The sequence below is a fragment of the Bombina bombina genome, chromosome 3 (assembly GCF_027579735.1).
Source record: "Bombina bombina isolate aBomBom1 chromosome 3, aBomBom1.pri, whole genome shotgun sequence".
NCBI classification, from domain to species: domain Eukaryota; kingdom Metazoa; phylum Chordata; class Amphibia; order Anura; family Bombinatoridae; genus Bombina; species Bombina bombina.
The window spans coordinates 442,144,168-442,170,952 of NC_069501.1; the positions used below are offsets into that span (position 1 = coordinate 442,144,168).

Below are 26,785 nucleotides of genomic sequence, written 5' to 3' on the forward strand. Positions count from 1 at the left end.
GTGAGTCCACTGCTTCATTCATTACTTGTGGGAATTGTGAACCTGGCCACCAGGAGGAGGCAAAGACACCTCAGCCAAAGGCTTAAATACCTCCCCTACTCCCCTCATCCCCCAGTCATTCTTTGCCTTTCATCACAGGAGGTTGGCAGAGAAGTGTCGGAAGTTTTGGAGTTGTCTCTTATGGAGGGTAGTACTCTTCGCAATGGGACTAGAGTTTTAAGTAGTCTTGTCAGCCTCTCAGTGAGAGCATGGGTGAAACTTAGGGTCCGGAGATGCAGGGAGAGTCTTTCTGCAAAACCATCCCGACTCAGATTAACAGCTCCATAAGCAATCGGCGTTGACTAGTTTTGCTTTCTGCTCTCGTCCATGTCAGGAGTGACGCTACTAGCTAACCTGTCACACTTGAAAGGCCGTGTTCCTGTTCCACGGCGTAGATTTTGGTAAGATCGTTTCATTATATACATATAACGTAAGAAAACAGGATCACAGTGTCTCCTTTTATCTGTATAGAATCAAGGGTTAATACCCCAGAAATGGTTGTTATTGAACAGGGGGGGATTTGTGTACAATGTTGTCTACTGTTTATTGTGTTTATGCTGCGACATGTGTGAGATGAGGCTCTGTCAATGTGCGAACAGTTAGGTTTTTGGAGATTTTGGCGCAGCATTTTTTGGCACGTTTTCTCGTTAGTGCAGGGACGGTTCCTGCAAGGCACTCCATGTGATTGGGTGCGGCCTCTTCAACTTCCTCTTTCTTGACAGGTGGTTGAAGGAGACGAAGCGTTTTCTCTGTTGTCCGGGTCAAAGTAGGTGGTGAGTGCCCCGGCCATTGGGATATAAAGGTGCCATTTAGCTTATATCTAGTCTGTAATAAAGGCGCAAGCTTTGGAAGACTCTGATATGTTAGAGGATACTCCCTATTTAATTAAACCTAACAACTGTGTATATTGTGAGGATGTCCCGGTTGATCCGCCTGCTCAACTCTGTTCCACATGCTTTGATAAGATTGCAATATCTAATGGAACAAGGTATTTAGTACAACTGAGCCGTCCACATCTGAGGGTTCTCCGTCCCGTGAGGTGCGTTCCCTACATTCATCTCAGATTGCACATGCAGCTCCCTAGGCCGATCCTAATCCCGCGGGAGGGGCCCTTTGGCCGCCAGATTTTTCTGATCAGTTAGACATCGGTGTCTGCTGCCTTCAATGCCTTACCACTCCCTGCTGAGCGCAAGCGACAGGTGAATCATAGCAATCCGTCCCAGGGGTCATCAACTCCACTGTATGTCTGACAGATTATCCGCTGATGAAGACGACTCCGACTCTTCGGAAGTCGCTCTTTCTGGGTTGGAATCGGCGACATCTAGGCCTCTGTCTTCGGAGGAGCCAGATTTTAAATTTAAGATGGAGCATTTGCGCTTTCTGCTAAAGGAAGTGCTAGCTACAATAGAGGTTCCGGAGCCGAAATTGCTGGAGGAACCTTCGATCCCTAAACTAGATATGGTTTATGAGGACAGGGTGGTTCCACAGACCTTCCCAGTTCCTGTTAAGATGTCTTATTAAGAATGAATGTGAGAAAATATCCATTCCGGACTCGCAGCATGAGCTGTGGGGGGACATTCCTAAGGTGGATGGTGCTATTTCCACTCTCGCTAAGTGAATGACTATCCCGCTCGAAGACAGCTCTTCGTTCAAGGAGCCCATTGACGAAAAATTGGATTCCATGTTAAGGAAGATGTTCCAACTCATGGGGTTCATTTTTCAACCAGCATCAGCAGTTGCTGCGATGGCTGGAGCTGCTATCTATTGGTGTGACGCTCTGTCAGATATGGTCGAGGTGAAGACTCCCCTCGAGGAGATACAGGAACGAATTAAGGCCTTAAGGGTAGCTTATTCGTTCATCTATGATGCAAATATGCAGAGTATTCGCCTGAATGCCAAGACTTCAGGGTTTTCTGTTCTGGCCCATAGGGTTCTGTGGTTAAAGTCGTGGTCTGCGGACATGACTTCCAAGTCTAGATTACTCTCCCTTCTATTTCAGGGAAAGGTTCTCTTTGGTCATGGTTTGGACTCTATTATATCCACGGTCACAGGGGGCAAGGGTGCTTTCCTACCGCAGGATAAGAATGATAAGCCTAAGGGTTCTACTTTTCATCCCTTTCGTTCAGACAAGTCTCAACGCCAGCAGCCTGCCGCGAAAACCTGGCAGTCCAAGGGATCTTGGAAACCAGCTCACTCTTTGAACAAGACCCAGCAGAGTAAGAAGGCCGCCGAGACAAAATTGGCATGAAGGGGTGGCCCCAGATCCGTCTCTCGATCTCGTAGGGGGCAGACTATCTAGAGATGTGCAGGACCCTTGGGTTCTGGAGGTCATAGCACAGGGCTACAGGATAGAATTCAAGACTCATCCACCCAAAGGCAGATTCCTCTTGTCAAATCTATCCTCAAGACCAAAGAAGAGAGACGCATTCCTAAGTTGTGTGGGGATCTCTCCTCTCAGAGTTGTCGCCCCAGTCCCTCTAGCAGAAAGAGGTCTGGGGTATTATTCAAACCTTTTCGTGGTCCCAAAGGAGGGCACGTTTCGCCCAGTTCTGAACCTAAAGTGCCTAAACAAGTTTCTGTCAGTCCCATCGTTCAAAATGGAGACGATCAGATCGATTCTGCCCCTAGTTCAAGAGGGACAATTTATGACAATAGACCTGAAGGATGCTTACTTTCATGTACCAATCCACAAGGACCACTTCAAGTTCCTATGTTTCGCATTTCTGGACCAATTCTACCAGTTTGTGGCCCTACCATTCGGTCTGGCAACTGCCCCAAGAGTTTTCCGAAGGTTCTGGGAGTGCTGCTCGCAGTTGCGAGAGCCAGAGGTATTGCAGTGGCTCCTTATCTGGATGATATGCTGGTCCAGGCTCCGTCCTGCAGTATCGCAGAGGATCACTTGAGGGCTCTTCTTCTTCTCCTTGATCTCATGAATGGAAGATAAACGAAGGAGAGAGTTCTATGGTCCCCAGCAACAGGGTGGAATTTCTGGGTACAATAATAGATTCCATATCCATGAAGATATTCTTGACAGATCAGATACATTCCAGGATTGCGCCCAACTGTCTTGCCCTTCGGACCTCCTCAAGGACATCTGTGGCCAGGTGTATGGAGGGGATTGGGCTCATGGTATCCAGTATAGATGTCATTCCATTCGCCAGGTTCCATCTCAGACCTCTTCAGTTATGCATGCTGAGACAGTGGAACGACGATCACTCAGATCTATCCCAACAGATATCTCTGGACATCTGAACGAGGGAATCCCTCTCTTGGTGGATTTGTTCAGGACAGCTGTCCCAGGGGACATCCTTCCTGAGACCATACTGGGAGATTGTGACCACGGAGGCGTCTATCAGGATGGGGAGCTGTTTGGGGTGCCAGAAAGGCACAGGGCAGGAGTCGAGTCTACCGATAAATATTCTGGAACTCCAATCGATATTCAATGCTCTGAGGGCTTGGCCCCCTCTGGGGTCGTCCTGATTAATCAGGTTCCAGTCGGACATTACCTCGGTGGCTTACATAAACCATCAGGAGGGAAAGGGAAGTATCTCAGAATCTGGAGTTCGCTCTCAGCGATCCACATCCCGGGTGTGGACAACTGGGAAGCGTATTTTCTCAGCAGACAATAGTGTCATCCAGGGGAATGGTCTCTCCAACCTGAGGTGTTTGCGGAGATCTGCATCAGATCCCATCTGACACCAGAGATAGGCCTCATGGCGTCCAGACTCTCTATTTCAAGCTACCCAGATACGGGTCGTGGTCCAGGGATTCCCAGGCAGAGCTGATAGATGCCTTAGCGGTGCCCTGGGAGTTCCATTTTCCCATCGTTGCCACTTCTACCTCGTGTAGTGGCCCTCATCATGCAGGAGCAAGCTTCAGTTATTCTGATTGCTCTGGCATGGCAGCGGAGGACGTGGTTTGCGGATCTGGTGGGATGTCATCCTCTCCTCCATGGAGGTTACCCTGTCGCAGGGATCTGCTGGTTCAGGGTCCATTTCTACACCAAAATCTCGATTCTCTGAGGCTGACTGTGTGGTGATTGAACGCCTAGTCTTGGCCAAGAGAGAATTTTCGGAGAGAGTGATTGATACTTTGATTCAGGCCAGGAAGCCGGTCACTTGGCACATCTATCATAAGGTGTGGAGGACCTACTTGTCCTGGTGTGAGGAACATGGATATCCCTGGCACAAGGGTAGGGTATCCATGATTCTGGCCTTTCTCAAGGATGGTCTGGATAAGGGTCTTGCTGACAGTTCCTTTAGGGGTCAGATTTCGGCCTTATCTGTACTGTTGCACAAGAAGCTAGCAGAGCTTCCTGATATTCAGTCCTTTGTTCAGGCTCTGTCTAGGATCAGACCTGTTTTTCGAAATTCTGCTCCGACTTGGAGCTTAAATTTGGTACTTAAGATGTTGCAGAGTTCTCCGTTTGAGCCTATGCATGCGCTTGACATTAAACTTCTTTCCTGGAAAGTCCTATTCCTACTGGCTATTGCTTCGGCTCGCAGAGTCTCTGGAGTTAGCGGCCTTCCAATGTGAGCCTCCTTACCTGTTTTTTCACGCTGATAAGGCTGTTCTTTGCACTGGATTGGGGTTTCTTCCCAAGGTCGTGTCGATTCGTAGCATCAATCAGGAAATAATAGTTCCTTCCTTGTGTCCTAAACCTTTTTTGTCAAAGGAAAGGTTGCTTCATAATTTGGACGTGGTTTGGGCCTTGAAGTTTTATATTCAGGCCACGAAGGAATTCAGATAGACTTCGTCTTTATTTGTGGTGTATTCAGGGAAGCGTAGGGGGCAGAGGGCCTCTTCCACTTCGCTGTCTTTTTGGTTGAGGAGCATTATCCATCTGGCCTATGAGACAGCGGGACATAAGCCTCCTCAGAGGATTATGGCTCACTCAACTAGGGCTGTGGCCTCTTCTTGGGCTGTGGCCTCTTCTTGGGCCTTTAAGAATGAGGCCTCTATGGAGCAGATTTGTAAGGCGGCAACTTGGTCTTCCTTACATACTTTTGCAAAATTCTACAAATTTGATGTTTTGGCTTCGGCGGAAGCAGCTTTTGGGAGAGAGGTTCTGCAGGCTGTGGTGCCCTCAGTTTAGGGTCCGCCTCCTTTTACCCTCCCATTTTTTTCATTCAGTGTCCTCTAGAGCTTGGGTATTTGTTCCCACAAGTAATGAATAAAGCAGTGGACTCTCCTCCCATTAAGATGGAAAACATAAATTATGCTTACCTGATAATTTCATTTCCATCTGTGGGAGGAGAGTCCACTGCTCCCGCCTGTTTCTCCAGTGGGCGGACCTAAATTTATTTTATTCTTCTGGCACCATTTATACCCTGATATTTCTCCTACTATTCCTTGTTTCCTCGACAGAATGACTGGGGGATGAGGGGAGTGGGGGGAGCTATGTAAGCCTTTGGCTGGGGTGTCTTTGCTTCCTCCTGGTGGCCAGGTTCTTAATTCCCACAAGTAATGAATGAAGCAGTGCACTCTCCTACTACAGATGAAAATGAAATTATCAGGTAAGCATAATTTGTTTTTTTTTCTGCATGAAAAAGTTCAACTAAAGCTGTTTTGATTTTCATGTGCTTACTGGCTAACAAGCAGACACCTCATAAACTTAAAAACAAACAAACAAAAGAATACATTTTAAAATGACCATTTGAGTAAGAAATAAAAAGTTGTGTTGTGTCCTGTTAGCCTAGATTTAAGAATCTTTGTTTAATTCAAGCACTGAAAAATTCTGGTCGTCATATCGCCTCTAAGGTATGCTATGGTTGAAAAAATATCACTATAATTTACTAGTCAACTGAAAATGAAAAAAATAGTCCACTCAATAGTAAAAGGACATGGTCCTTATAAATGTCTGTCATGTATATAATATAACAGTTACAAATGTTGAGGAAAAGACATTTAAATTTAAAGGGACATAATACTCATGCTAAATCACTTGAAAGTGATGCAGCAGAAGTTTAAAAGGCTGACATGAAAATATCATCTGAACATCTCTATGTAAGAAGAGAAAATATTTTACCACATAATTTCCTCAGCTCACCAAAGTAAGTGTCCTTTGAACAATTATACTTCAGCTGCTGTCCAGCTGCAAGTTTAAAAAAATAGCTAATCGGCATTAGCAGTGCTGAGGTCATGCATTGCTTTGCTGTATTCTCATGAGACTTAAACTGAAAATAACATGACTGTGCCTGCACATGCTAGATGCATGCTGCCTTGCAAGTCCTGGGAATAGCATTTGGGTTACAATGAAGTTTAAATAAGTAGGAAACGTTGAGGTAAAATATCTTCCATTTTTACATAGAGATGTTCAGGTGATATTTTCTAGTCCTCTTGACAGCTGTGCTTCATCACTTTTAAGTGCTTCAACATTTAGGTATCATGTCCCTTTAAGTGAAACTAACAGAACATACTGTAGTTATGTACAAGTTATACCTAGGTATCTGTTATTTGCGGGTTGACAGGGATGCCTCACAAAAAGTTGATTTATTCAACACAGGAATATATATTTTTTTAAATATCACTGCACTGTAATATGTTTTGAAATGCTCTTTTAAATGCAGCTGGGGTTGTTTTCTGTAATGTCCATTTAGAAAAAAAGTAAACAACTAATTTGTTATCTACTGTAGTTTCTAGGTTGTTACTAGCGGAAATGTCTTAACCCAATTACCTTGTAGAAATTGTCAACTGCAGGATGGTCAAACCTCTGTTACTTCATGGGTTAATACATCCATACACAAAGTACAGAAAGGCCCTTTGCATCTTTAAGGGGCATATAACCCAATTTTTTCTTTCTTTCATGATTCAGATAGAGCACACAATTTTAAAGAACTTTCCAATTTACTTCTGTTATCAAATTGTCTTAGTTTTCTTATCCTTTGTTGAAAAGCAAGGATGTAAGCTCAAAAGTGTGCACGTGTGTGCAGCAATATATGGCAGCAGTTTTGCTACAATGTTATACATCAACAGCAGCACTATTTCCTGTTATGTAGTGCTTCAGGCACATGCACACTTCCTACCTTGGTATCTCTTCAACAAAGAATATCATAAGAAGGAAGCAAATTTGATAATAAACGTAAATTGAAAACTTTTTTTTTTAATATTGTATTCTCTATCTGAATAATGAAAGAGAGAAATATTTTGGGTTTAATGTCCCTTTAAGCCACAGAGCTTCCATATTGGGCATTTTCTCATTTTGCATATTCCTAATGAATTTAAAATTTTGTTGAAAGACTTATGATTTTCTGCATCTTTTTCTAGCAAGTGGCGGTCCCCTCATGATATGTTCGGATTGTTATGATAATGCTAACATCTACTCAAGGACCAGGGAGTACTGCCCATATACATATATCACGGAGGAAGACGCATTGGATGAAACATTGCCTGGCCTCATTGCACGTGATACTACAGCTTCAGACTTGTCTGCTTTCCTCACCAACCATGACAGAATAGGCGATGTGAAAGGAAATGGCGGTAAGTGCTCTTGTATTCCTGTTACTCCTTTAGCAATTGTGTTAATATTTCCATCTATCTACTAAAGCAGGTTTTTTGTTTTTAATTAACTTTTATATTAGGATCTGATGGGGGAATCTATTTACACTTTCTGTAGTTGTTTCTATTTCCTTATGTTTATTGTTGCCTATTTCTCCAACATAGGTGTGTCCGGTCCACGGCGTCATCCTTACTTGTGGGATATTCTCTTCCCCAACAGGAAATGGCAAAGAGCCCAGCAAAGCTGGTCACATGATCCCTCCTAGGCTCCGCCTTCCCCAGTCATTCTCTTTGCCGTTGCACAGGCAACATCTCCACGGAGATGGCTCAGAGTTTTTTGGTGTTTAAATGTAGTTTTTATTCTTCTATCAAGAGTTTGTTATTTTAAAATAGTGCTGGTATGTACTATTTACTCTGAAACAGAAAAGTGATGAAGATTTCTGTTTGTAAGAGGAAAATGATTTTAGCAACCGTTACTAAAATCGATGGCTGTTTCCACACAGGACTGTTGAGAGGAATTAACTTCAGTTGGGGGAAACAGTGAGCAGACTTTGGCTGCTTGAGGTATGACACATTTCTAACAAGACTTGGTAATGCTGGAAGCTGTCATTTTCCCTATGGGATCCGGTAAGCCATTTTCTTAATTTTCAATATAAGAATAAAAGGGCTTCACAAGGGCTTTAAAGACTGGTAGACATTTTTCTGGGCCAAAACGATTACTTTATAAGCATATTTAATGGTTTATAACTTTGGAGAGTTATTTTAATCTTGGGAATTTTGTTAAAAAAACGGCAGGCACTGTATTGGACACCTTTTTCACTGGGGGCCTTTTCTAGTCATAGGCAGAGCCTCATTTTCGCGCCACTAATGCGCAGTTGTTTTTGAGAAGCAAGGCATGCAGATGCATGTGTGAGGAGCTCAGGTCCACTGAAAAAGCTTATTGAAGGCGTCATTTGGTATTGTATTCCCCTCTGGGCTTGGTTGGGTCTCAGCAAAGCAGATACCAGGGACTGTATAGGGGTTAAATATAAAAACGGCTCCGGTTCCGTTATTTTAAGAGTTAAAGCTTTCAAATTTGATGTGCAATATTTTTAAGGCTTTATGACACTGTGGTGAAATTTTGGTGAATTTTGAACATTTCCTTCATACTTTTGCGTATATTCAGTAAAAAAGTGTGTTCAGTTTAAAATTTAAAGAGACAGTAACGGTTTTATTTTAAAAAGTTTTTTGTGCTTTATCATCAAGTTTATGCCTATTAACATGTCTGAACTATCAGATAGACGATGTTCTGTATGTTCGGAAGCCAAGGTTCCTCTCCATTTAAATATATGTGATAAATGTGACAAACAAAGTAGGGACAATGATGCCACTGATAGTAATGTTGCCCAAAATGATTCCTTAAGTGAGGGGAGTAAGCATGGTACTGCATCATCTCCTTCTATGTCTACTCCAGTCTTGCCCACTCAGGAGGTCCCTAGTGCATCTAGTGCGCCAATCCTCCTTACTATGCAACAATTAACGGCTGTAATGGATAATTCTATTAAAAACATTTTAGCCAAAATGCCCACTTATCAGCGAAAGCGCGACTGCTCTGTTTTAGATACTGAAGAGCATGAGGACGCTGATGATAATGGTTCTGTCATGCCCTTACACCAGTCTGAAGGGGCTAGGGAGGTTTTGTCTGAGGGAGAAATTTCAGATTCAGGAAGAATTTCTCAACAAGCTGAACCTGACGTTATTACATTTAAATTTAAATTGGAACATCTCCGCGCTCTGCTTAAGGAGGCGTTATCTACTCTGGATGATTGTGACAATTTGGTCATTCCAGAGAAATTATGTAAGATGGACAGGTTCCTAGAGGTCCCGGTGCCCCCCGAAGCTTTTCCTATACCCAAGCGGGTGGCGGACATTGTAAATAAAGAATGGGAAAGGCCCGGCATACCTTTTGTCCCTCCCCCTATATTTAAGAAATTATTTCCTATGGTCGACCCCAGGAAGGACTTATGGCAGACAGTCCCCAAGGTCGAGGGGGCGGTTTCTACTCTAAGCAAACGCACCACTATCCCTATAGAAGATAGTTGTGCTTTCAAAGATCCTATGGATAAAATATTAGAGGGTTTACTTAAAAAGATGTTTGTTCAGCAAGGTTACCTTCTACAACCAATTTCATGCATTGTTCCTGTCACTACAGCAGCGTGTTTCTGGTTCGAGGAACTAGAAAAGTCGCTCAATCAGGCATCCTCTTATGAGGAGGTTATGGACAGAGTTCAAGCACTTAAGTTGGCTAACTCTTTTACCCTAGACGCCACTTTGCAATTAGCTAGATTAGCGGCGAAAAATTCAGGCTTTGCTATTGTGGCGCGCAGAGCGCTTTGGCTGAAGTCTTGGTCAGCGGATGTGTCCTCCAAGAACAGATTGCTTAATATCCCTTTCAAGGGGAAAACGCTGTTTGGCCCTGACTTGAAAGAGATTATTTCAGACATCACTGGGGGAAAGGGCCACGCCCTTCCTCAGGATAGGTCTTTTAAGGCTAAAAATAAAACAAATTTTCGTCCCTTTCGCAGAAACGGACCGGCCTCAAATTCTACATCCTCTAAGCAAGAGGGTAATTCTTCTCAAACCAAGCCAGCCTGGAGACCGATGCAAGGCTGGAACAAAGGTAAGCAGGCCAAGAAGCCCGCTACCAAGACAGCATGAGATGCTGGCCCCCGATCCGGGACCGGATCTGGTGGGGGGCAGACTCTCTCTCTTCGCTCAGGCTTGGGCAAGAGATGTTCAGGATCCTTGGGCGCTAGAAATAGTTTCTCAAGGTTATCTCCTGGAATTCAAGGAACTACCCCCAAGGGGAAGGTTCCACAGGTCTCAATTGTCTTCAGACCAAATAAAAAGACAGGCATTCTTACATTGTGTAGAAGACCTGTTAAAAATCGGAGTGATTCATCCTGTTCCATTAGGAGAACAAGGGATGGGGTTTTACTCCAATCTGTTCATAGTTCCCAAAAAAGAGGGAACATTCAGGCCAATTTTGGATCTCAAGATCCTAAACAAATTTCTCAAGGTCCCATCGTTCAAGATGGAAACCATTCGGACAATTCTTCCTACCATCCAGGAAGGTCAATTCATGACCACGGTGGATTTAAAGGATGCGTATCTACATATTCCTATCCACAAGGAACATCATCGGTTCCTAAGATTCGCCTTTCTGGACAAGCATTACCAGTTTGTGGCACTTCCATTCGGACTAGCCACTGCTCCAAGAATTTTCACAAAGGTACTAGGGTCCCTTCTAGCGGTGCTAAGGCCAAGGGGCATTGCAGTAGTACCCTACTTGGACGACATTCTCATTCAAGCGTCGTCTCTACCACAAGCAAAGGCTCATACGGACATTGTCCTAGCCTTTCTCAGATCTCACGGGTGGAAAGTGAACGTAGAAAAAAGTTCTCTATTTCCGTCAACAAGAGTTCCCTTCTTGGGAACAATAATAGACTCCTTGGAAATGAAGATTTTTCTGACAGAAGCCAGAAAATCAAAACTTCTAAGCTCTTGTCAAGTACTTCATTCTGTTCTTCTTCCTTCCATAGCGCAGTGCATGGAAGTAATAGGTTTGATGGTTGCGGCAATGGACATAGTTCCTTTTGCGTGAATTCATCTAAGACCATTACAACTGTGCATGCTCAGACAGTGGAATGGGGATTATACAGATTTGTCCCCGACGATCCAAGTAGATCAGAGGACCAGAGATTCACTCGGTTGGTGGCTCACCCTGGACAACCTGTCCCAAGGGATGAGCTTCAGAAGACCAGAGTGGGTCATTGTAACGACCGACGCCAGCCTGGTGGGCTGGGGCGCGGTCTGGAATCACCTGAAGGCTCAGGGTCTATGGTCTCGGGAAGAATCTCTTCTCCCGATAAACATTCTGGAACTGAGAGCGATATTCAATGCTCTCAAGGCTTGGTCTCAACTAGCAAAGGCCAAATTCATAAGGTTTCAATCAGACAACATGACGACTGTTGCATATATCAACCATCAGGGGGGAATAAGGAGTTCCCTGGCGATGGAAGAAGTGACCAAAGTAATTCAATGGGCGGAGCTTCACTCCTGCCACTTGTCTGCAATCCACATCCCAGGAGTGGAAAATTGGGAAGCGGATTTTCTGAGTCGTCAGACATTTCATCCGGGGGAGTGGGAGCTCCATCCGGAAATCTTTGCCCAAATAACTCAATTATGGGGCATTCCAGACATGGATCTGATGGCGTCTCGTCAGAACTTCAAGGTTCCTTGCTACGGGTCCAGATCCAGGGATCCCAAGGCGACTCTAGTAGATGCACTAGTAGCGCCCTGGACCTTCAACCTAGCTTATGTGTTCCCACCGTTTCCTCTCATTCCCAGGCTGGTAGCCAGGATCAATCAAGAGAGGGCTTCGGTGATCTTGATAGCTCCTGCGTGGCCACGCAGAACTTGGTATGCAGACCTGGTGAATATGTCATCGGCTCCACCATGGAAGCTACCTTTGAGACGGGACCTTCTTGTTCAAGGTCCGTTCGAACATCCGAATCTGGCATCACTCCAACTGACTGCTTGGAGATTGAACGCTTGATTTTATCAAAGCGTGGGTTCTCAGATTCTGTCATTGATACTCTTATTCAGGCTAGAAAGCCTGTAACTAGAAAAATTTACCATAAAGTATGGAAGAAATATATCTGTTGGTGCGAATCGAAAAGGATTCCCATGGAACAGGGTAAAAATTCCTAAAATTCTATCCTTTCTACAAGAGGGTTTGGAGAAAGGATTATCTGCAAGTTCTTTGAAGGGACAGATTTCTGCTTTATCTGTTTTACTTCACAAAAAGCTGGCGGCTGTGCCAGATGTTCAGGCTTTTGTTCAGGCTCTGGTTAGAATCAAGCCTGTTTACAAACCTTTGACTCCTCCTTGGAGTCTCAATTTAGTTCTTTCAGTTCTTCAAGGGGTTCCGTTTGAACCCTTACATTCCGTAGATATTAAGTTATTATCTTGGAAAGTTTTGTTTTTGGTTGCAATTTCTTCTGCTAGAAGAGTTTCAGAGTTATCTGCTCTGCAGTGTTCTCCTCCTTATCTGGTGTTCCATGCAGATAAGGTGGTTTTGCGTACTAAACCTGGTTTTCTTCCGAAAGTTGTTTCTAACAAAAATATTAACCAGGAGATAGTTGTGCCTTCTTTGTGTCCGAATCCAGTTTCAAAGAAGGAACGTTTGTTGCACAATTTGGATGTAGTTCGTGCTCTAAAATTCTATTTAGAGGCTACAAAGGATTTCAGACAAACATCTTCCTTGTTTGTTGTTTATTCTGGTAAAAGGAGAGGTCAAAAAGCAACTTCTACCTCTCTCTCTTTTTGGCTTAAAAGCATCATCAGATTGGCTTATGAGACTGCCGGACGGCAGCCTCCTGAAAGAATCACAGCTCATTCCACTAGGGCTGTGGCTTCCACATGGGCCTTCAAGAACGAGGCTTCTGTTGATCAGATATGTAAGGCAGCGACTTGGTCTTCACTGCACACTTTTACCAAATTTTACAAATTTGATACTTTTGCTTCTTCTGAGGCTATTTTTGGGAGAAAGGTTTTGCATACCGTGGTGCCTTCCATCTAGGTGACCTGATTTGCTCCCTCCCATCATCCGTGTCCTAAAGCTTTGGTATTGGTTCCCACAAGTAAGGATGACGCCGTGGACCGGACACACCTATGTTGGAGAAAACAGAATTTATGCTTACCTGTTAAATTACTTTCTCCAACGGTGTGTCCGGTCCACGGCCCGCCCTGGTTTTTTAATCAGGTCTGATGATTTAATTTCTCTAACTACAGTCACCACGGTATCATATGATTTCTCCTATGCAAATATTCCTCCTTTACGTCGGTCGAATGACTGGGGAAGGCGGAGCATAGGAGGGATCATGTGACCAGCTTTGCTGGGCTCTTTGCCATTTCCTGTTGGGGAAGAGAATATCCCACAAGTAAGGATGACGCCGTGGACCGGACACACCGTTGGAGAAAGTAATTTATCAGGTAAGCATAAATTCTGTTTTTGCACAGTCTTCACGTTTTTTTTCTCACCATGATCAATCTGCTTGTTCTTTCTTGCTCGCTCTCATTTTTTTTTCTTCTTGCCTCTCTCTTTGCTTTCTAAATTTCACCATATTGGAATGCAAAGGAACACAACAGAACTTAAAGGGAAATAAAACCCACATTTCTTTCATGTAATTGGCAAGAGTCCATAAGCTAGTGAAATATGGGATATACAATCCTACCAGGAGGGGCAAAGTTTCCCAAACCTCAAAATGCCTATAAATACACCCCTCACCACACCCACAATTCAGTTTTACAAACTTTGCCTCCTATGGAGGTGGTGAAGTAAGTTTGTGCTAAGATTTCTACGTTAATATGCGCTTCTCAGCATTGTTGAAGCCCGATTCCTCTCAGAGTACAGCGAATGTCAGAGGGACGTGAAGGGAGTATCACTTATTTGAATACGATGATTTCCTTAATGGGGGTCTATTTCATAGGTTCTCTGTTATCGGTCGTAGAGATTCATCTCCTACCTCCCTTTTCAGATCGACAATATACTCTCAATTTACCATTACCTCTACTAATAACTGCTTTAGTACTGGTTTGGCTATCTGCTATGTGTGGATGGGTGTCTTAGGGTAAGTATGTTTTTATTACTTAAGACACTCTCAGCTATGGTTTGGCTCTTTATGCAATTATATAAAGTTCTAAATATATGTATTGTACTTATTTGCCTTGAGTCAGGTTCATGTATTTCCTTCTGCAGACTGTCAGTTTCATATTTTGGAATGAAAACACTTTAAGAAATTTATTTCTTACCTGGGGTTTAGTCTTTTTTTCAATTTGACTACTTTTTGCAATTGCGGGTGTTAGGCCCGCGGGTGCGTCAAATGCTAGACTTTATTGCGTCATTTTTGGCGCAAACTTTTTTTTGGGCGCGAAAAGATAAGTTTATGACGCAACTTCGTCATTTCCGGTGTCATACGTGACGCAGTGACCTTTCACACGGCGGCGTCATTAGTGACGCAAGTGTGTCATTTCCGGTCATTTTTGGCGCCAGAAAAGTTAACGTTACGTTATGCGTCATCCTTGGCGCCAAATTTTTTTCATTATTTCAATACTCCATTGATATTTGCCTCCTGTTTTTTTCTCTATCAAGAGGTCTATGCTTTTGCATTTTTTCCCATTCCTGAAACTGTCATTTAAGGAAATAGATAATTTTGCTTTATATGTTTGTTTTTTCTTTTACATTGAGCAAGATGTCCCAATCCGATCCTGTCTCTGAAGTTTCTGCTGAAACATTGCTGCCTGACATAGGTTCTACCAAAGCTAAGTGCATTTGTTGTAAAATTGTAGAAATTATTCCACCGAATGTCATTTGTAATAGTTGTCATGATAAACTTTTACATGCAGATAGTGTTTCTATCAGTAATAGTACATTGCCAGTTGCAGTTCCTTCAACTTCTAATGTGCATGATATACCTGTAAATTTTAAAGAATTTGTTTCTGAATCTATTATGAAGGCTTTGTCTGCATTTCCACCTTCTAATAAACGTAAAAGGTCTTTTAAAACTTCTCATTTAGCTGATGAAATTTCAAATGACCAACAACATAATAATTCATCCTCTTCTGCTGAGGATCTATCTGAAACAGAAGATCTTTCCTCAGATATTGACACTGACAAATCTACTTATTTATTTAAAATAGAGTATATGCATTCTTTATTAAAAGAAGTGTTAATTACTTTGGATATTGAGGTAACCAGTCCTATTGACGTTCAGTCTAATAAACGTTTAAGTGCTGTTTTTAAACCTCCTGTGGTTTCCCCAGGTGTTTTTCCCATTCCTGAGGCTATTTCTGATATGATTTCTAGGGAATGGAATAAGCCCGGTACTTCCTTTATTCCTTCTTCAAGGTTTAAGAGATTGTATCCTTTACCAGCAAAATCTGTAGAGTTTTGGGAAAAGATCCCCAAAGTTGATGGGGCTATTTCTACTCTTGCTAAACGTACCACTATTCCTATGGAAGATAGCACTTCCTTTAAGGATCCTTTAGATAGGAAGCTTGAATCTTATCTAAGGAAGGCCTATTTATATTCAGGTCATCTTCTCAGACCTGTTATTTCTTTGGGTGATGTTGCGGCTGCATCAACTTTCTGGTTGGAAAATTTAGCGCAACATGAATTGGATTCTGACATATCTAGCATTGTTCGCTTACTGCAACATGCTAATCATTTTATTTGTGATACCATTTTTGATATTATCAAAATTTATGTTAGATCCATGTCTTTAGCTGTATTAGCTAGAAGAGCTTTGTGGCTTAAATCTTGGAATGCTGATATGACTTCTAAATCTAGATTACTATCTCTCTCTTTCCAAGGTAATAATTTATTTGGTTCTCAGTTGAATTCTATTATTTCAACTATCACTGGAGGAAAAGGAGTTTTTTTGCCTCAGGATAAAAAACCTAAGGGTAAATCTAAGGCTTCTAACCGTTTTCGTTCCTTTCGTCAGAATAAGGAACAAAAACTCAATCCTCCTCCCAAGGAATCTGCTTCCAGTTGGAAGCCTTCCTCAAATTGGAATAAATCCAAGCCATTTAGGAAACCAAAGTCTGCCCCTAAGTCCGCATGAAGGTGCAGCCCTCATTCCAGCTCAGCTGGTAGGGGGCAGATTAAGGTTTTTCAAGGATTTTTGGATAAAATCTGTCCAAAATCATTGGGTTCAGAGCATTGTCGCTCAAGGGTATCGAATAGGATTCAAAGTAAGACCTCCTGTGAGAAGATTTTTTCTCACACATTCCTGTAAATCCAGTAAAAGCTCAGGCTTTTCTGAAGTGTGTGTCAGACCTGGAGTCTTCAGGGGTAATCATGCCAGTTACTCCTCAGGAACAAGGTTTGGGGTTTTATTCAAACCTATTCATTGTACCAAAGAAAGAAAATTTGTTCAGACCAGTTCTGAATCTGAAAATTTTGAATCGTTATGTAAGAGTACCAACTTTCAAGATGGTGGCTATAAGGACTATTCTGCCTTTTGTTCAGCAAGGACATTATATGTCCACAATAGACTTGCAGGATGCATACCTTCATATTCCGATTCATCCAGAACACTATCAGTTTCTGAGATTCTCTTTTCTAGACAAGCATTACCAATTTGTTGCTCTTCCATTTGGCCTAGCAACAGCTCCAAGAATCTTTTCAAAGGTTCTGGGTGCCCTACTATCTGTAATAAGAGAACAGGGTATTGCGGTGTTTCCTTATTTGGACGATATCTTGGTACTAGCTCAGTCTTTACATACTGCAGAATCTCACACGAATCAACTAGTGTTGTTTCTTCGGAAACATGGTTGGAGGATCAATTTACCAAAAATTTTCTTGATTCCTCAGACAAGGGTCACCTTTTTAGGCTTCCAGATAGATTCAGTGTCCATGACTCTCTGTCTCTAACAGACAAGAGACGTTTAAAATTGGTCGCAGCATGTCGGCTCCTTCAGTCTCAGTCATTCCCTTCAGTGGCTATGTGCATGGAAGTTTTAGGTCTCATGACTGCAGCATTGGACGCAATCCCCTTTGCTCGTTTTCACATGAGACCTCTACAGCTTTGTATGCTGAATCAATGGTGCAGGGATTATACAAAGATATCACAATTAATATCCTTGAATCCCAATGTACGACACTCTCTGACATGGTGGATAGATCACCATCGTTTGGTTCAAGGGGCTTCTTTTGTTCGCCCAACCTGGACTGTGATCACAACAGATGCGAGTCTTTCAGGTTGGGGAGCTGTTTGGAGGTCTCTGACAGCTTAAGGGGTTTGGAAATCTCAAGAGGCGAGATTACCAATAAATATTTTAGAACTCCGTGCAATTCTCAGGGCTCTTCAGTTCTAGCCTCTGCTAAAGAGAGAACTGTTCATTTGTTTTCAGACAGACAATATCACAACTGTGGCTTATGTCAATCATCAGGGTGGGACTCAGTCCCCAAGCTATGAAAGAAGTATCTCGGATACTTGCTTGGGCGGAATCCAGCTCCTGTCTAATCTCTGCGGTACATATCCCAGGTGTAGACAATTGGGAGGCGGATTATCTCAGCCGCCAGACTTTACATCCAGGGGAGTGGTCTCTCCATCCAGATGTGTTTTCTCAGATTGTTCAGATGTGGGGGCTTCAAGAGATAGATCTCATGGCCTCTCATCTAAACAAGAAACTTCCCAGATTCCTGTCCAGGGATGTTCAGGCGGAAGCAGTGGATGCGCTGACACTTCCTTGGTGTTATCAACCTGCTTACATCTTCCCGACGCTAGTTCTCCTTCCAAGAGTGATTTCCAAAATCATCATGGAACAGTCTTTTGTGTTGCTGGTGGCTCCAGCATGGCCACACAGGTTTTGGTATGCGGATCTGGTTCGGATGTCCAGTTGCCCGCCTTGGCCACTTCCGTTACGGCCGGACCTACTATCTCAAGGTCCGTTTTTCCATCAGGATCTCAAATCATTAAATTTGAAGGTATGGAAATTGAACGCTTAGTTCTAAGTCATAGAGGTTTCTCTGATTCAGTGATTAATACTATGTTACAAGCTCGTAAATCTGTCTCTAGAAAGATTTATTATAGAGTTTGGAATACTTACATTTCATGGTGTTCTTCTCATAAATTCTCCTGGCATTCTTTTAGAATTCCTAGAATTTTGCAGTTTCTTCAGGATGGTTTGGATAAGGGTTTGTCTGCAAGTTCCTTGAAAGGACAAATCTCCGCTCTTTCTGTTTTATTTCACAGAAAGATTGCTAATCTTCCTGATATACACTGTTTTGTACAGGCTTTAGTTCGTATTAAGCCTGTCATTAAGTCAATTTCTCCTCCTTGGAGTCTTAATTTGGTTCTGAGGGCTTTACAGGCTCCTCCATTTGAACCTATGCATTCTTTGGACATTAAACTACTTTCTTGGAAAGTGTTGTTCCTTTTGGCTATCTCTTCTGCTAGAAGAGTTTCTGAGCTATCTGCTCTTTCTTGTGAGTCTCCTTTTCTGATTTTTCATCAGGATAAGGCAGTTTTGCGGACTTCTTTTCAATTTTTACCTAAGGTTGTGAATTCTAACAACATTAGTAGAGAAATTGTTGTCCCTTCTTTATGTCCTAATCCTAAGAATTCTCTGGAGAGATCCTTACATTCTTTGGATGTGGTAAGAGCTTTGAAATATTATGTGGAAGCTACTAAAAATTTCAGGAAGACTTCTAGTCTATTTGTTTTATTTTCTGGTCCTAGGAAAGGTCAGAAAGCTTCTGCTATTTCCTTGGCTTCTTGGCTGAAACTTTTGATTCATCAAGCTTATTTGGATTCCGGTCAAGCCCCGCCTCAGAGAATTACAGCTCATTCTACTAGATCAGTCTCCACTTCATGGGCTTTTAAGAATGAAGCTTCAGTTGATCAGATTTGCAAAGCAGCCACTTGGTCCTCTTTGCATACATTTACTAAATTCTACCATTTTGATGTATTTGCTTCTTCGGAAGCAGTTTTTGGTAGAAAAGTTCTTCAGGCAGCTGTTTCAGTTTGATTCTTCTGCTTTTTTATTTAAGTTTTTTTCTTTCAAAAGTGAAAATAAACTTATTTTTGGGTTGTGGATTATTATCTCCGCGAAATATGGCTGTTTTTGTTTTATTCCCTCCCTCTCTAGTGACTCTTGAGTGGAAGACTCCACATCTTGGGTATTGATATCCCATATGTCACTAGCTCATGGACTCTTGCCAATAACATGAAAGAAAACATAATTTATGTAAGAACTTACCTGATAAATTCATTTCTTTCATGTTGGCAAGAGTCCATGAGGCCCACCCTTTTTATGGTGGTTATGATTTTTTTGTATAAAGCACAATTATTTCCAAATTTCCTTTGTTGATGCTTTCTACTCCTTTATCACCCCACTGCTTGGCTATTCGTTAAACTGAATTGTGGGTGTGGTGAGGGGTGTATTTATAGGCATTTTGAGGTTTGGGAAACTTTGCCCCTCCTGGTAGGATTGTATATCCCATATGTCACTAGCTCATGGACTCTTGCCAATATGAAAGAAATGAATTTATCAGGTAAGTTCTTACATAAATTATGTTTTTTTTTCTGTCATGATTTAGATAGAACATAACATTTTAAACAACTTTCTAATTTACTTCTATTATATTTTCTTTGTTTTCTTGTTATCCTTTGCTGAAAATCAGAAATGTAAGCTCAAGCGTGTGCACGTGTCTGCAGCACTATATGGCAGCAGTTTTGCAACAATGTTGCACATTAGCAGGAGCATTAGATAGCAGCACTATTTCCTGTCATGTAGTTCCTCAGGCATGTGCACGCTACCTACCTAGGTATCTCTTCAACAAAGAATATCATGAGAATGAAATAAATTTGATAATAGAAGTAAATTGGAAACTTTTTAAAAATTGTATTCTCTATCTGAATCATGACACAATAATTGATACAGAAGTTAACAATAACTATGCATATGCTTTTTTATAGTATGGCTCAATTTTATTATCAAATAGCAAGCTATGCAAATGCCAAAGTGTAAATGTTAGGATAAAGAAAATATATTCCATTTAACCCCTTAACGACCAAGGACGTGCAGGGTACGTCCTCAAAAAAAAGGCAGTTAACGCCTGAGGACGTACCCTGCACGTCCTTGGTGGGGAAAGCAGCTGGAAGCGATCCTGCTCGCTTCCAGCTGCTTTCCGGTTATTGCAGTGATGCCTCGATATGGAGGCATCCTGCAATAACTCTAGATGGCCATCCGATGCAGAGAGAGCCACTCTGTGGCCCTCTCTGCACCGGACATTGATGGCCAGTATCGTTGGTGGGTGGGAGCCGACTTGGGAGGCGGGTGGGAGCCGACTTGGGAGGCGGGTGGGCGGCCATCGATGGGCCGGGTAATGTAGAGGGGGGAGGGATCGGGGGCAGGGCCGATGGGGGCGCGCGCGTGCACGGGGGGTGGCGGGCGGGCGCGTGCACGGGGCGGGAGCGGGTGGGAACGCTACACTTCGGAAACTATAACTTTGAAAAGTTTGAGAAAGGGGTATTTAAATTAAAAATATATATAAATCGGAGGTATCTAGGAGGGGGTGGGGGGTTGGTCTTTGGTGGGGCAGGGAGCTACACTACAGAAAAGTGGAAAAAAATAAAAAATATCAGCAATTTTATTCTAAACTGGGTACTGGCAGACAGCTGCCAGTACCCAAGATGGCGGCCATTAAGGCAGAGGGGGAGAGTTAGAGAGCTGTTTGGTGGGGGATCAGTCAGGTTGGGGGCTAAAGGGGGTCCTACAGAGCAGCATATGTAAATATGCCTTTTCTTTAAAAAGATGGCGGGGACAATTGTGGGGTGGGGGAGGGAAGAGAGCTGTTTGGGAGGGATCAGGGGGTCTGATGTTTCAGGTGGGAGGCTAAGCTCTACACTAAAGCTAAAATTAACCCTGCAAGCTCCCTACAAGCTACCTAATTAACCCCTTCACTGCTAGCCATAATACGTGTGATGCGCATTTAGCGGCCTAAGTACCAAAAAGCAACGCCAAAGCCATATGTGTCTGCTATTTCTGAACAAAGGGGATCACAGAGAAAAATTTACAACCATTTATGCCATAATTGCACAAGCTGTTTGTAAATAATTTCAGTGAGAAACAAAAAGTTTGTGAAAAAGGGAACTTTTTTTTTTTATTTGATCGCATTTGGCGGTGAAATGGTGGCATGCAATATACCAAAATGGGCCTAGATCAATACTTTGGGTTGTCTACTACACTACACTAAAGCTAAAATTAACCCTACAAGCTCCCTAATTAACCCCTGCACTGCTGGGCATAATACACGTGTGGTGCACAGCGGCATTTAGCGGCCTTCTATTTACCAAAAAGCAATGCCAAAGCCATATATGTCTGCTATTTCTGAACAAAGGGGATCCCAGAGAAGCATTTACAACCATTTATGCCATAATTGCACAAGCTGTTTGTAAATAATTTCAGTGAGAAACCGAAAGTTTGTGAAAAAGTGAACGATTTTTTGTATTTGATCGCATTTGGCGGTGAAATGGCGGCATGAAATATACCAAAATTGGCCTAGATCAATACTTTGGGATGTCTTCTAAAAAAAAATATATACATGTCAAGGGATATTCAGGGATTCCTGAAAGATATCAGTGTCCCAATGTAACTAGCACTAATCTTGAATAAAATGGTTTGGAAATAGCAAAGTGCTACTTGTATTTATGGCCCTATAACTTGCAAAAAAAGCAAAGAACATGTAAACATTGTGTATTTCTAAACTCAGGACAAAATTTAGAAAATATTTAGCATGGGTGTTTTTTGGTGGTTGTAGATGTGTAACAGATTTTGGGGGTCAAAGTTAGAAAAAGTGTTTTTTTTTTCCATTTTTTTCTCATATTTTATAAAAATTTTTATAATAAATTATAAGATATGATGAAAATAATGGTATCTCTGGAAAGTCCATTTAATGGCGAGAAAAACGGTATATAATATGTGTGGGTACAGTAATTGAGCAAGAGGAAAATTACAGCTAAACACAAACACCGCAAAAATGTAAAAATAGCCTTGGTCCCAAACGGAGAGAAAATGGAAAAGTGCTGTGGTCATTAAGGGGTTAAGGGACATTATAGGTAATAGTTTCAATAATGCATGTAAAAGAGCAGTAAATAGTTTTGGTTTTTTTAATCTTTGTATGATAAAGTTAAGCAAACGTTTTTTAATTTAAATTGAAACTAGCAGGAATTGTATGCTTGTGCACAAATTATACTGCTGACACATGCTCTGCGAAAGGGTGCCAAGAAAAAGTAGGTTCTACTTTATAAAGCTAATCTTCTCTGCTTTTAAGTTGTCGCCATGCTCAGATAAAAACACTGGCCTTTTCCAATTGGCTTACATTTTTATGAATAAAATTGCTAAATTGTGAAGGTAATTGTTGTAGAGCATTAGAGATTCATTGTACTGCACAGTGTGACAAAATAACAAATTATCACTTTTTTTTTTTTTAGATTCTTGTCCCAATTGGGGATTGAAGAAGGAAGTGGATTTACCTGCTCCACATCCTCCCTTATTTCACCACTCTGTACCAGTTTATGAGAAATCATTGATTAGAATTGAAGGCCAACCTTCTGTCAAGATAGAAGATCAGTCCCCACACCGACCCTGCTTAAGATCATGCGATCAGGACTACCATTTGAGCAGGACTTCAAATATTTCTAACTATCAGGAAACCACCTAAAACTATATAGTTTACAACCAAATTCAGGATATCTGAGCTAATATGGACTACCTCAATATGTACCTATGGCCAAAAAAATAGCTCCAATATGTTTTACAAACACGTTGAGTGGACCAAGGCAAAAATCATTGCGCTGAAATGCAGAAGAGACAGTGCGCTGTTTGTAATGGTCACTTTGTAAGCACTTGATGCTTCCTTGCCATTTTGCATCAGAACTATACAGTCATTCTGTCAGGAAGCAAGAATCATGAAACTGCTAACCCAGATGGATTTTATGTTCCCTTTTATTGACAAATTTAATTCCAAATGAGCTTTATGCTGAAATGACTCAATATGTTCAACATCGATTCTCCCAAATGTCTATCTCTGTCATGAACACATTAAGCATGCAAGCTTTAATCTTCCTTAAACTACTAAGGAAGTGCACCTTGTTTGTGGTTTTGGAATTTTGTAATGTTGTATAGGGTGGTTCCCTATGAGGAATGCTATTTACAATAGTTTATCTTCTCAATAGAGTTCACATTATGTGAACGTTACAGGCACCTTGGACTCAGTCCTTTAAGCAGGCAGGTAAACATCAGATTTTTTGGTGGGGGCTTTGTACCCGATTCACATGTTGTGTTCCACATCTAACAAACTTCCTTTGGCTTTTTATTTGTTTCATCCATAGCAGCAGGTATAGTTTTCTTTACACTCCATAGAATAACTGTGGTCCCACTAATTTCTTAATGAATGAGCACTTTTTTTAAAAATTATTTTATTATGTTTGATCATTTTAGGTTGTTGGCTATTTGTATTATCCATAATGACCCAATCCACAGTAGTGTGTGTGTGAGTGCGTGCGTGCGTGCGTGTGTGTTTGTATTGTCTCTAGCATATTTGTGTTGGAAAGTTTTTTTTTTAATGTCTTGACTTATTGCAGAATTTTTTAATCTAAAAGCAAATCTATCGGACTCAAACTAGAATGGGTTACACAGTACTTTTATTGTTGTGACCTCATTAAACATTCTGTCTTGTAGGTACATCCGTGTTTTTTTTTGTTTATTTAAATTAAATGCATCAGATGAGTTGGCTACTCTGTATTGTTTTTACAAAATAATTCCATTATTCAACTAGAAAATATATCTTAATAAAAATATTGGTTTTGGCTGCAGCTTTTTAAAAAATTTTTGGAATGTCCTGCTGCAGAACTCTACTTTTTATAAATCATTGTTAACATTTTACGTATCTCGGTCAACATTGTTTATAGTTGATGTATCCTACTCTACGTCAGTATTTTTTCACTCCAGTCCTTGCATATCCATAATAGGCTTTTCTTGCTGCAAGTGAATCAGACATAATGACTGTACATCCTAACAACTCAAATACTTAAAACATACCCAGGTAAGAGAATTTGAGGAATGAAGTTGAGACATATGAAGCATCAGATGGGCACAACTTTTCTGTTGTCTTGTGCTCTTATATCATTCTTTAGCATTCACTATTGATGTTTCTTTTCTAACAACTCTATGAACCAGTCAATAGTTTGTTGTCTTTGACCTGCATATTTTTCTATTTTCATGACTCTGTTCACCTTGCAAAGGCAAGTAAACAAATTGGGAAAATGCAAGTGGTCTTCTAGCCTTTGATTCATGTGGTTTTAGTTTTGCAGAAACAGTAGGCTTTAGAAGACTATATGTTAAACATTCCACATTGCACATAAATCATATGAGTTATACGGTACAGGTGGCCCTCGGGTTTACGCTGGTTCAATTTGCGCCATTTCAGAATAACAACCTTTTTTTTTTTTTCAGTCATGTGCAGTAATTAAAATAGCCAGTAGGTGGAGCTGTCCGCTTGTTTTGCAGCAAAGTTATGCAACTTAGCAGGTCTGAAATTGATCTGTGTACACAGAACAGACATTAGCTATCGAGCAGCCACTTCCCTATTATCTTCATGTCCACCTGCTTGAGGTGAAGGTGCCTAACTGCTTAATAAACACTCCGGATTGAAATGCATATAATAGGTACAGACCCAATATTATCTAACATGCTAACAATGCAGAGAACTGATTGCAGAAAAATGCAAGTAAAAAAACGTTTTTGTTCATTAAACTTAGTTTGATGATGATGCAGTCTGTTGTGTGATTATTTTATTAGGTGCTGTTAGCAAATGTTCTTGTTCATTAAACTTAATTTGATGATGATACAATCTTTATTATTAGGTTTATAATGCTGTTTAGCATTTAAAGTCTTCATTTCAAAGCTTTAAAAATAATGTATTAGGTGTTACTTATGACAATTTTGAGAGGGGCCTGGAACCTAACTCCCTCACTTCCCATTGGCTTACATTATAAACTGGATTTCAATTTACAACGGTTTTGATTTACAACCATTCCTCCTGGAACCTAACCCCGGCATAAACTGAGGGCTACCTGTACTTACTGTTGGGCCTCTGATATGTTATTCTGCTGTTAAATCAGGAGGCTTAAAGGGATACTGAACCCATTTTTTCTCTTTCATGATTCAGATAGAGCATGCAATTTTAAGCAACTTTCTAATTTACTCATTAATTTTTCTTCATTCTCTTGGTATCTTTAGTTAAAAAAGCTGGAATATAAGTTTATGAGCCAGCCTATCTTTGGTTCAGCACCGGTGTAGCACTTGCTGATTAGTGGCTAAATGTAGCCACCATTCAGTAAGCGCTACCCAGGGTGCTAAGCCAAAAATGGGCCGGCTTTTAAGTTTACATTCCTGCTTTTTTAAATAAAGATTCCAATAGAACGAAGAGAAATTAATAGGAGTAAATTAGAAAGTTGCTTAAAATGTCATGTTCTATCTAAATCATGAAAGAAACAAATTTTGCTCAGTATCCCTTTAAGCAAACATCTAGAAGGGTTTTATGTGAAATAGACAATTTTTTCTCTTCAGAAAAAAAGTTTTTTTTTTTGTGATTTTTAAAATTTGGATCATGCAAAAATAGTTTTAATGGCTTCATGTTAAATATGTAAATATATTTGCAGTTATAAAATATTTTTGTACACATTGCACATGTCCGTCAGCTATATTGTAAATGTAAATGTTTTTTGTGTTCATTTTTTAACTATGCCAAAAATATATATATTATGCTATTATGTTAATCATACAGCCTATTAGCCTATTATGAAATTTGTCAAATGGGATTTTGTGATGAGCATCTTCATTGCAGTGTATATAAAAACTGTTAGAAAAAAAAATAAAAGTTACTTGAGGGTATATATTTTCTTCTGCTTGAGTATATATTTGATTTAAAAGTTGCTCTCTAATCACTATTTCAGGAAATGTAAAAAAAAAAAGTTCAGTACACGATCAGTTACATATGGGATATTACATTCCTACCACTAGGAGGAGGCAACGTTTCCCAAACCCCAAGAGCCCTATAAAACCATTTGAAGTGGTTGAAGCATGAAGATGTTTTTTTGAGTGAAAAGGGCTTTCAGTCTTTATTGAAGCATGATTGTATTTGGGGTATGGTTTGTGATACAATGTTTTCGCCTCATGGAAAATATTTCATAGGCCCTCTTTAAATTTGGATGCAGGGACTTGTCTTCTGCCTCCCTTTACAGTACTACTTTATACTTTACTAAATTATACTCCTATTCCATTACCTCTTCTGATATGTTTCATTACTTGTTTGGCTGTCTGCTACTTGCTTGATAGTGGACAAGTGTCTATGGGTAAGTTTATTTTTATTTATTATTATATATATATATATTATGGGTTCTTTTAATTGTTAAGAGTTTATCTTTATATTGTGTATATACGGCTCTGGGACATATCACTATTACTTGTTTTGCACACACATATATTTTGGCACGCTTTTTACCAAGCCAGCTGTATTAACCCAATGACTAGCTCAGCTACCTAGCAAGCAGACGGGTTTAGAAATTGAATCCAACTGCAGGCTACTTTAGGGTGACCAGACGTCCCCGATTTCCGGGGACAGTCCCCGGAT

The 26,785-nt window shown here is 41.1% G+C and overlaps 1 protein-coding gene across 1 annotated transcript in view; it reads left to right on the plus strand.

The window, feature by feature from the left end:
* Positions 1-26,046, plus strand: part of LRIG2 (leucine rich repeats and immunoglobulin like domains 2) — a 175,912-nt gene extending 149,866 nt beyond the window's left edge. The window contains exons 18-19 of the mRNA XM_053706656.1: positions 7,306-7,518; positions 22,584-26,046. Of these exons, the coding sequence (XP_053562631.1) occupies positions 7,306-7,518; positions 22,584-22,813 (443 nt within the window). The 3' untranslated portion in view covers positions 22,814-26,046. The remainder of the gene's footprint in view (positions 1-7,305; positions 7,519-22,583) is intronic.
* The last annotated feature ends 739 nt before the right edge of the window (positions 26,047-26,785 follow it).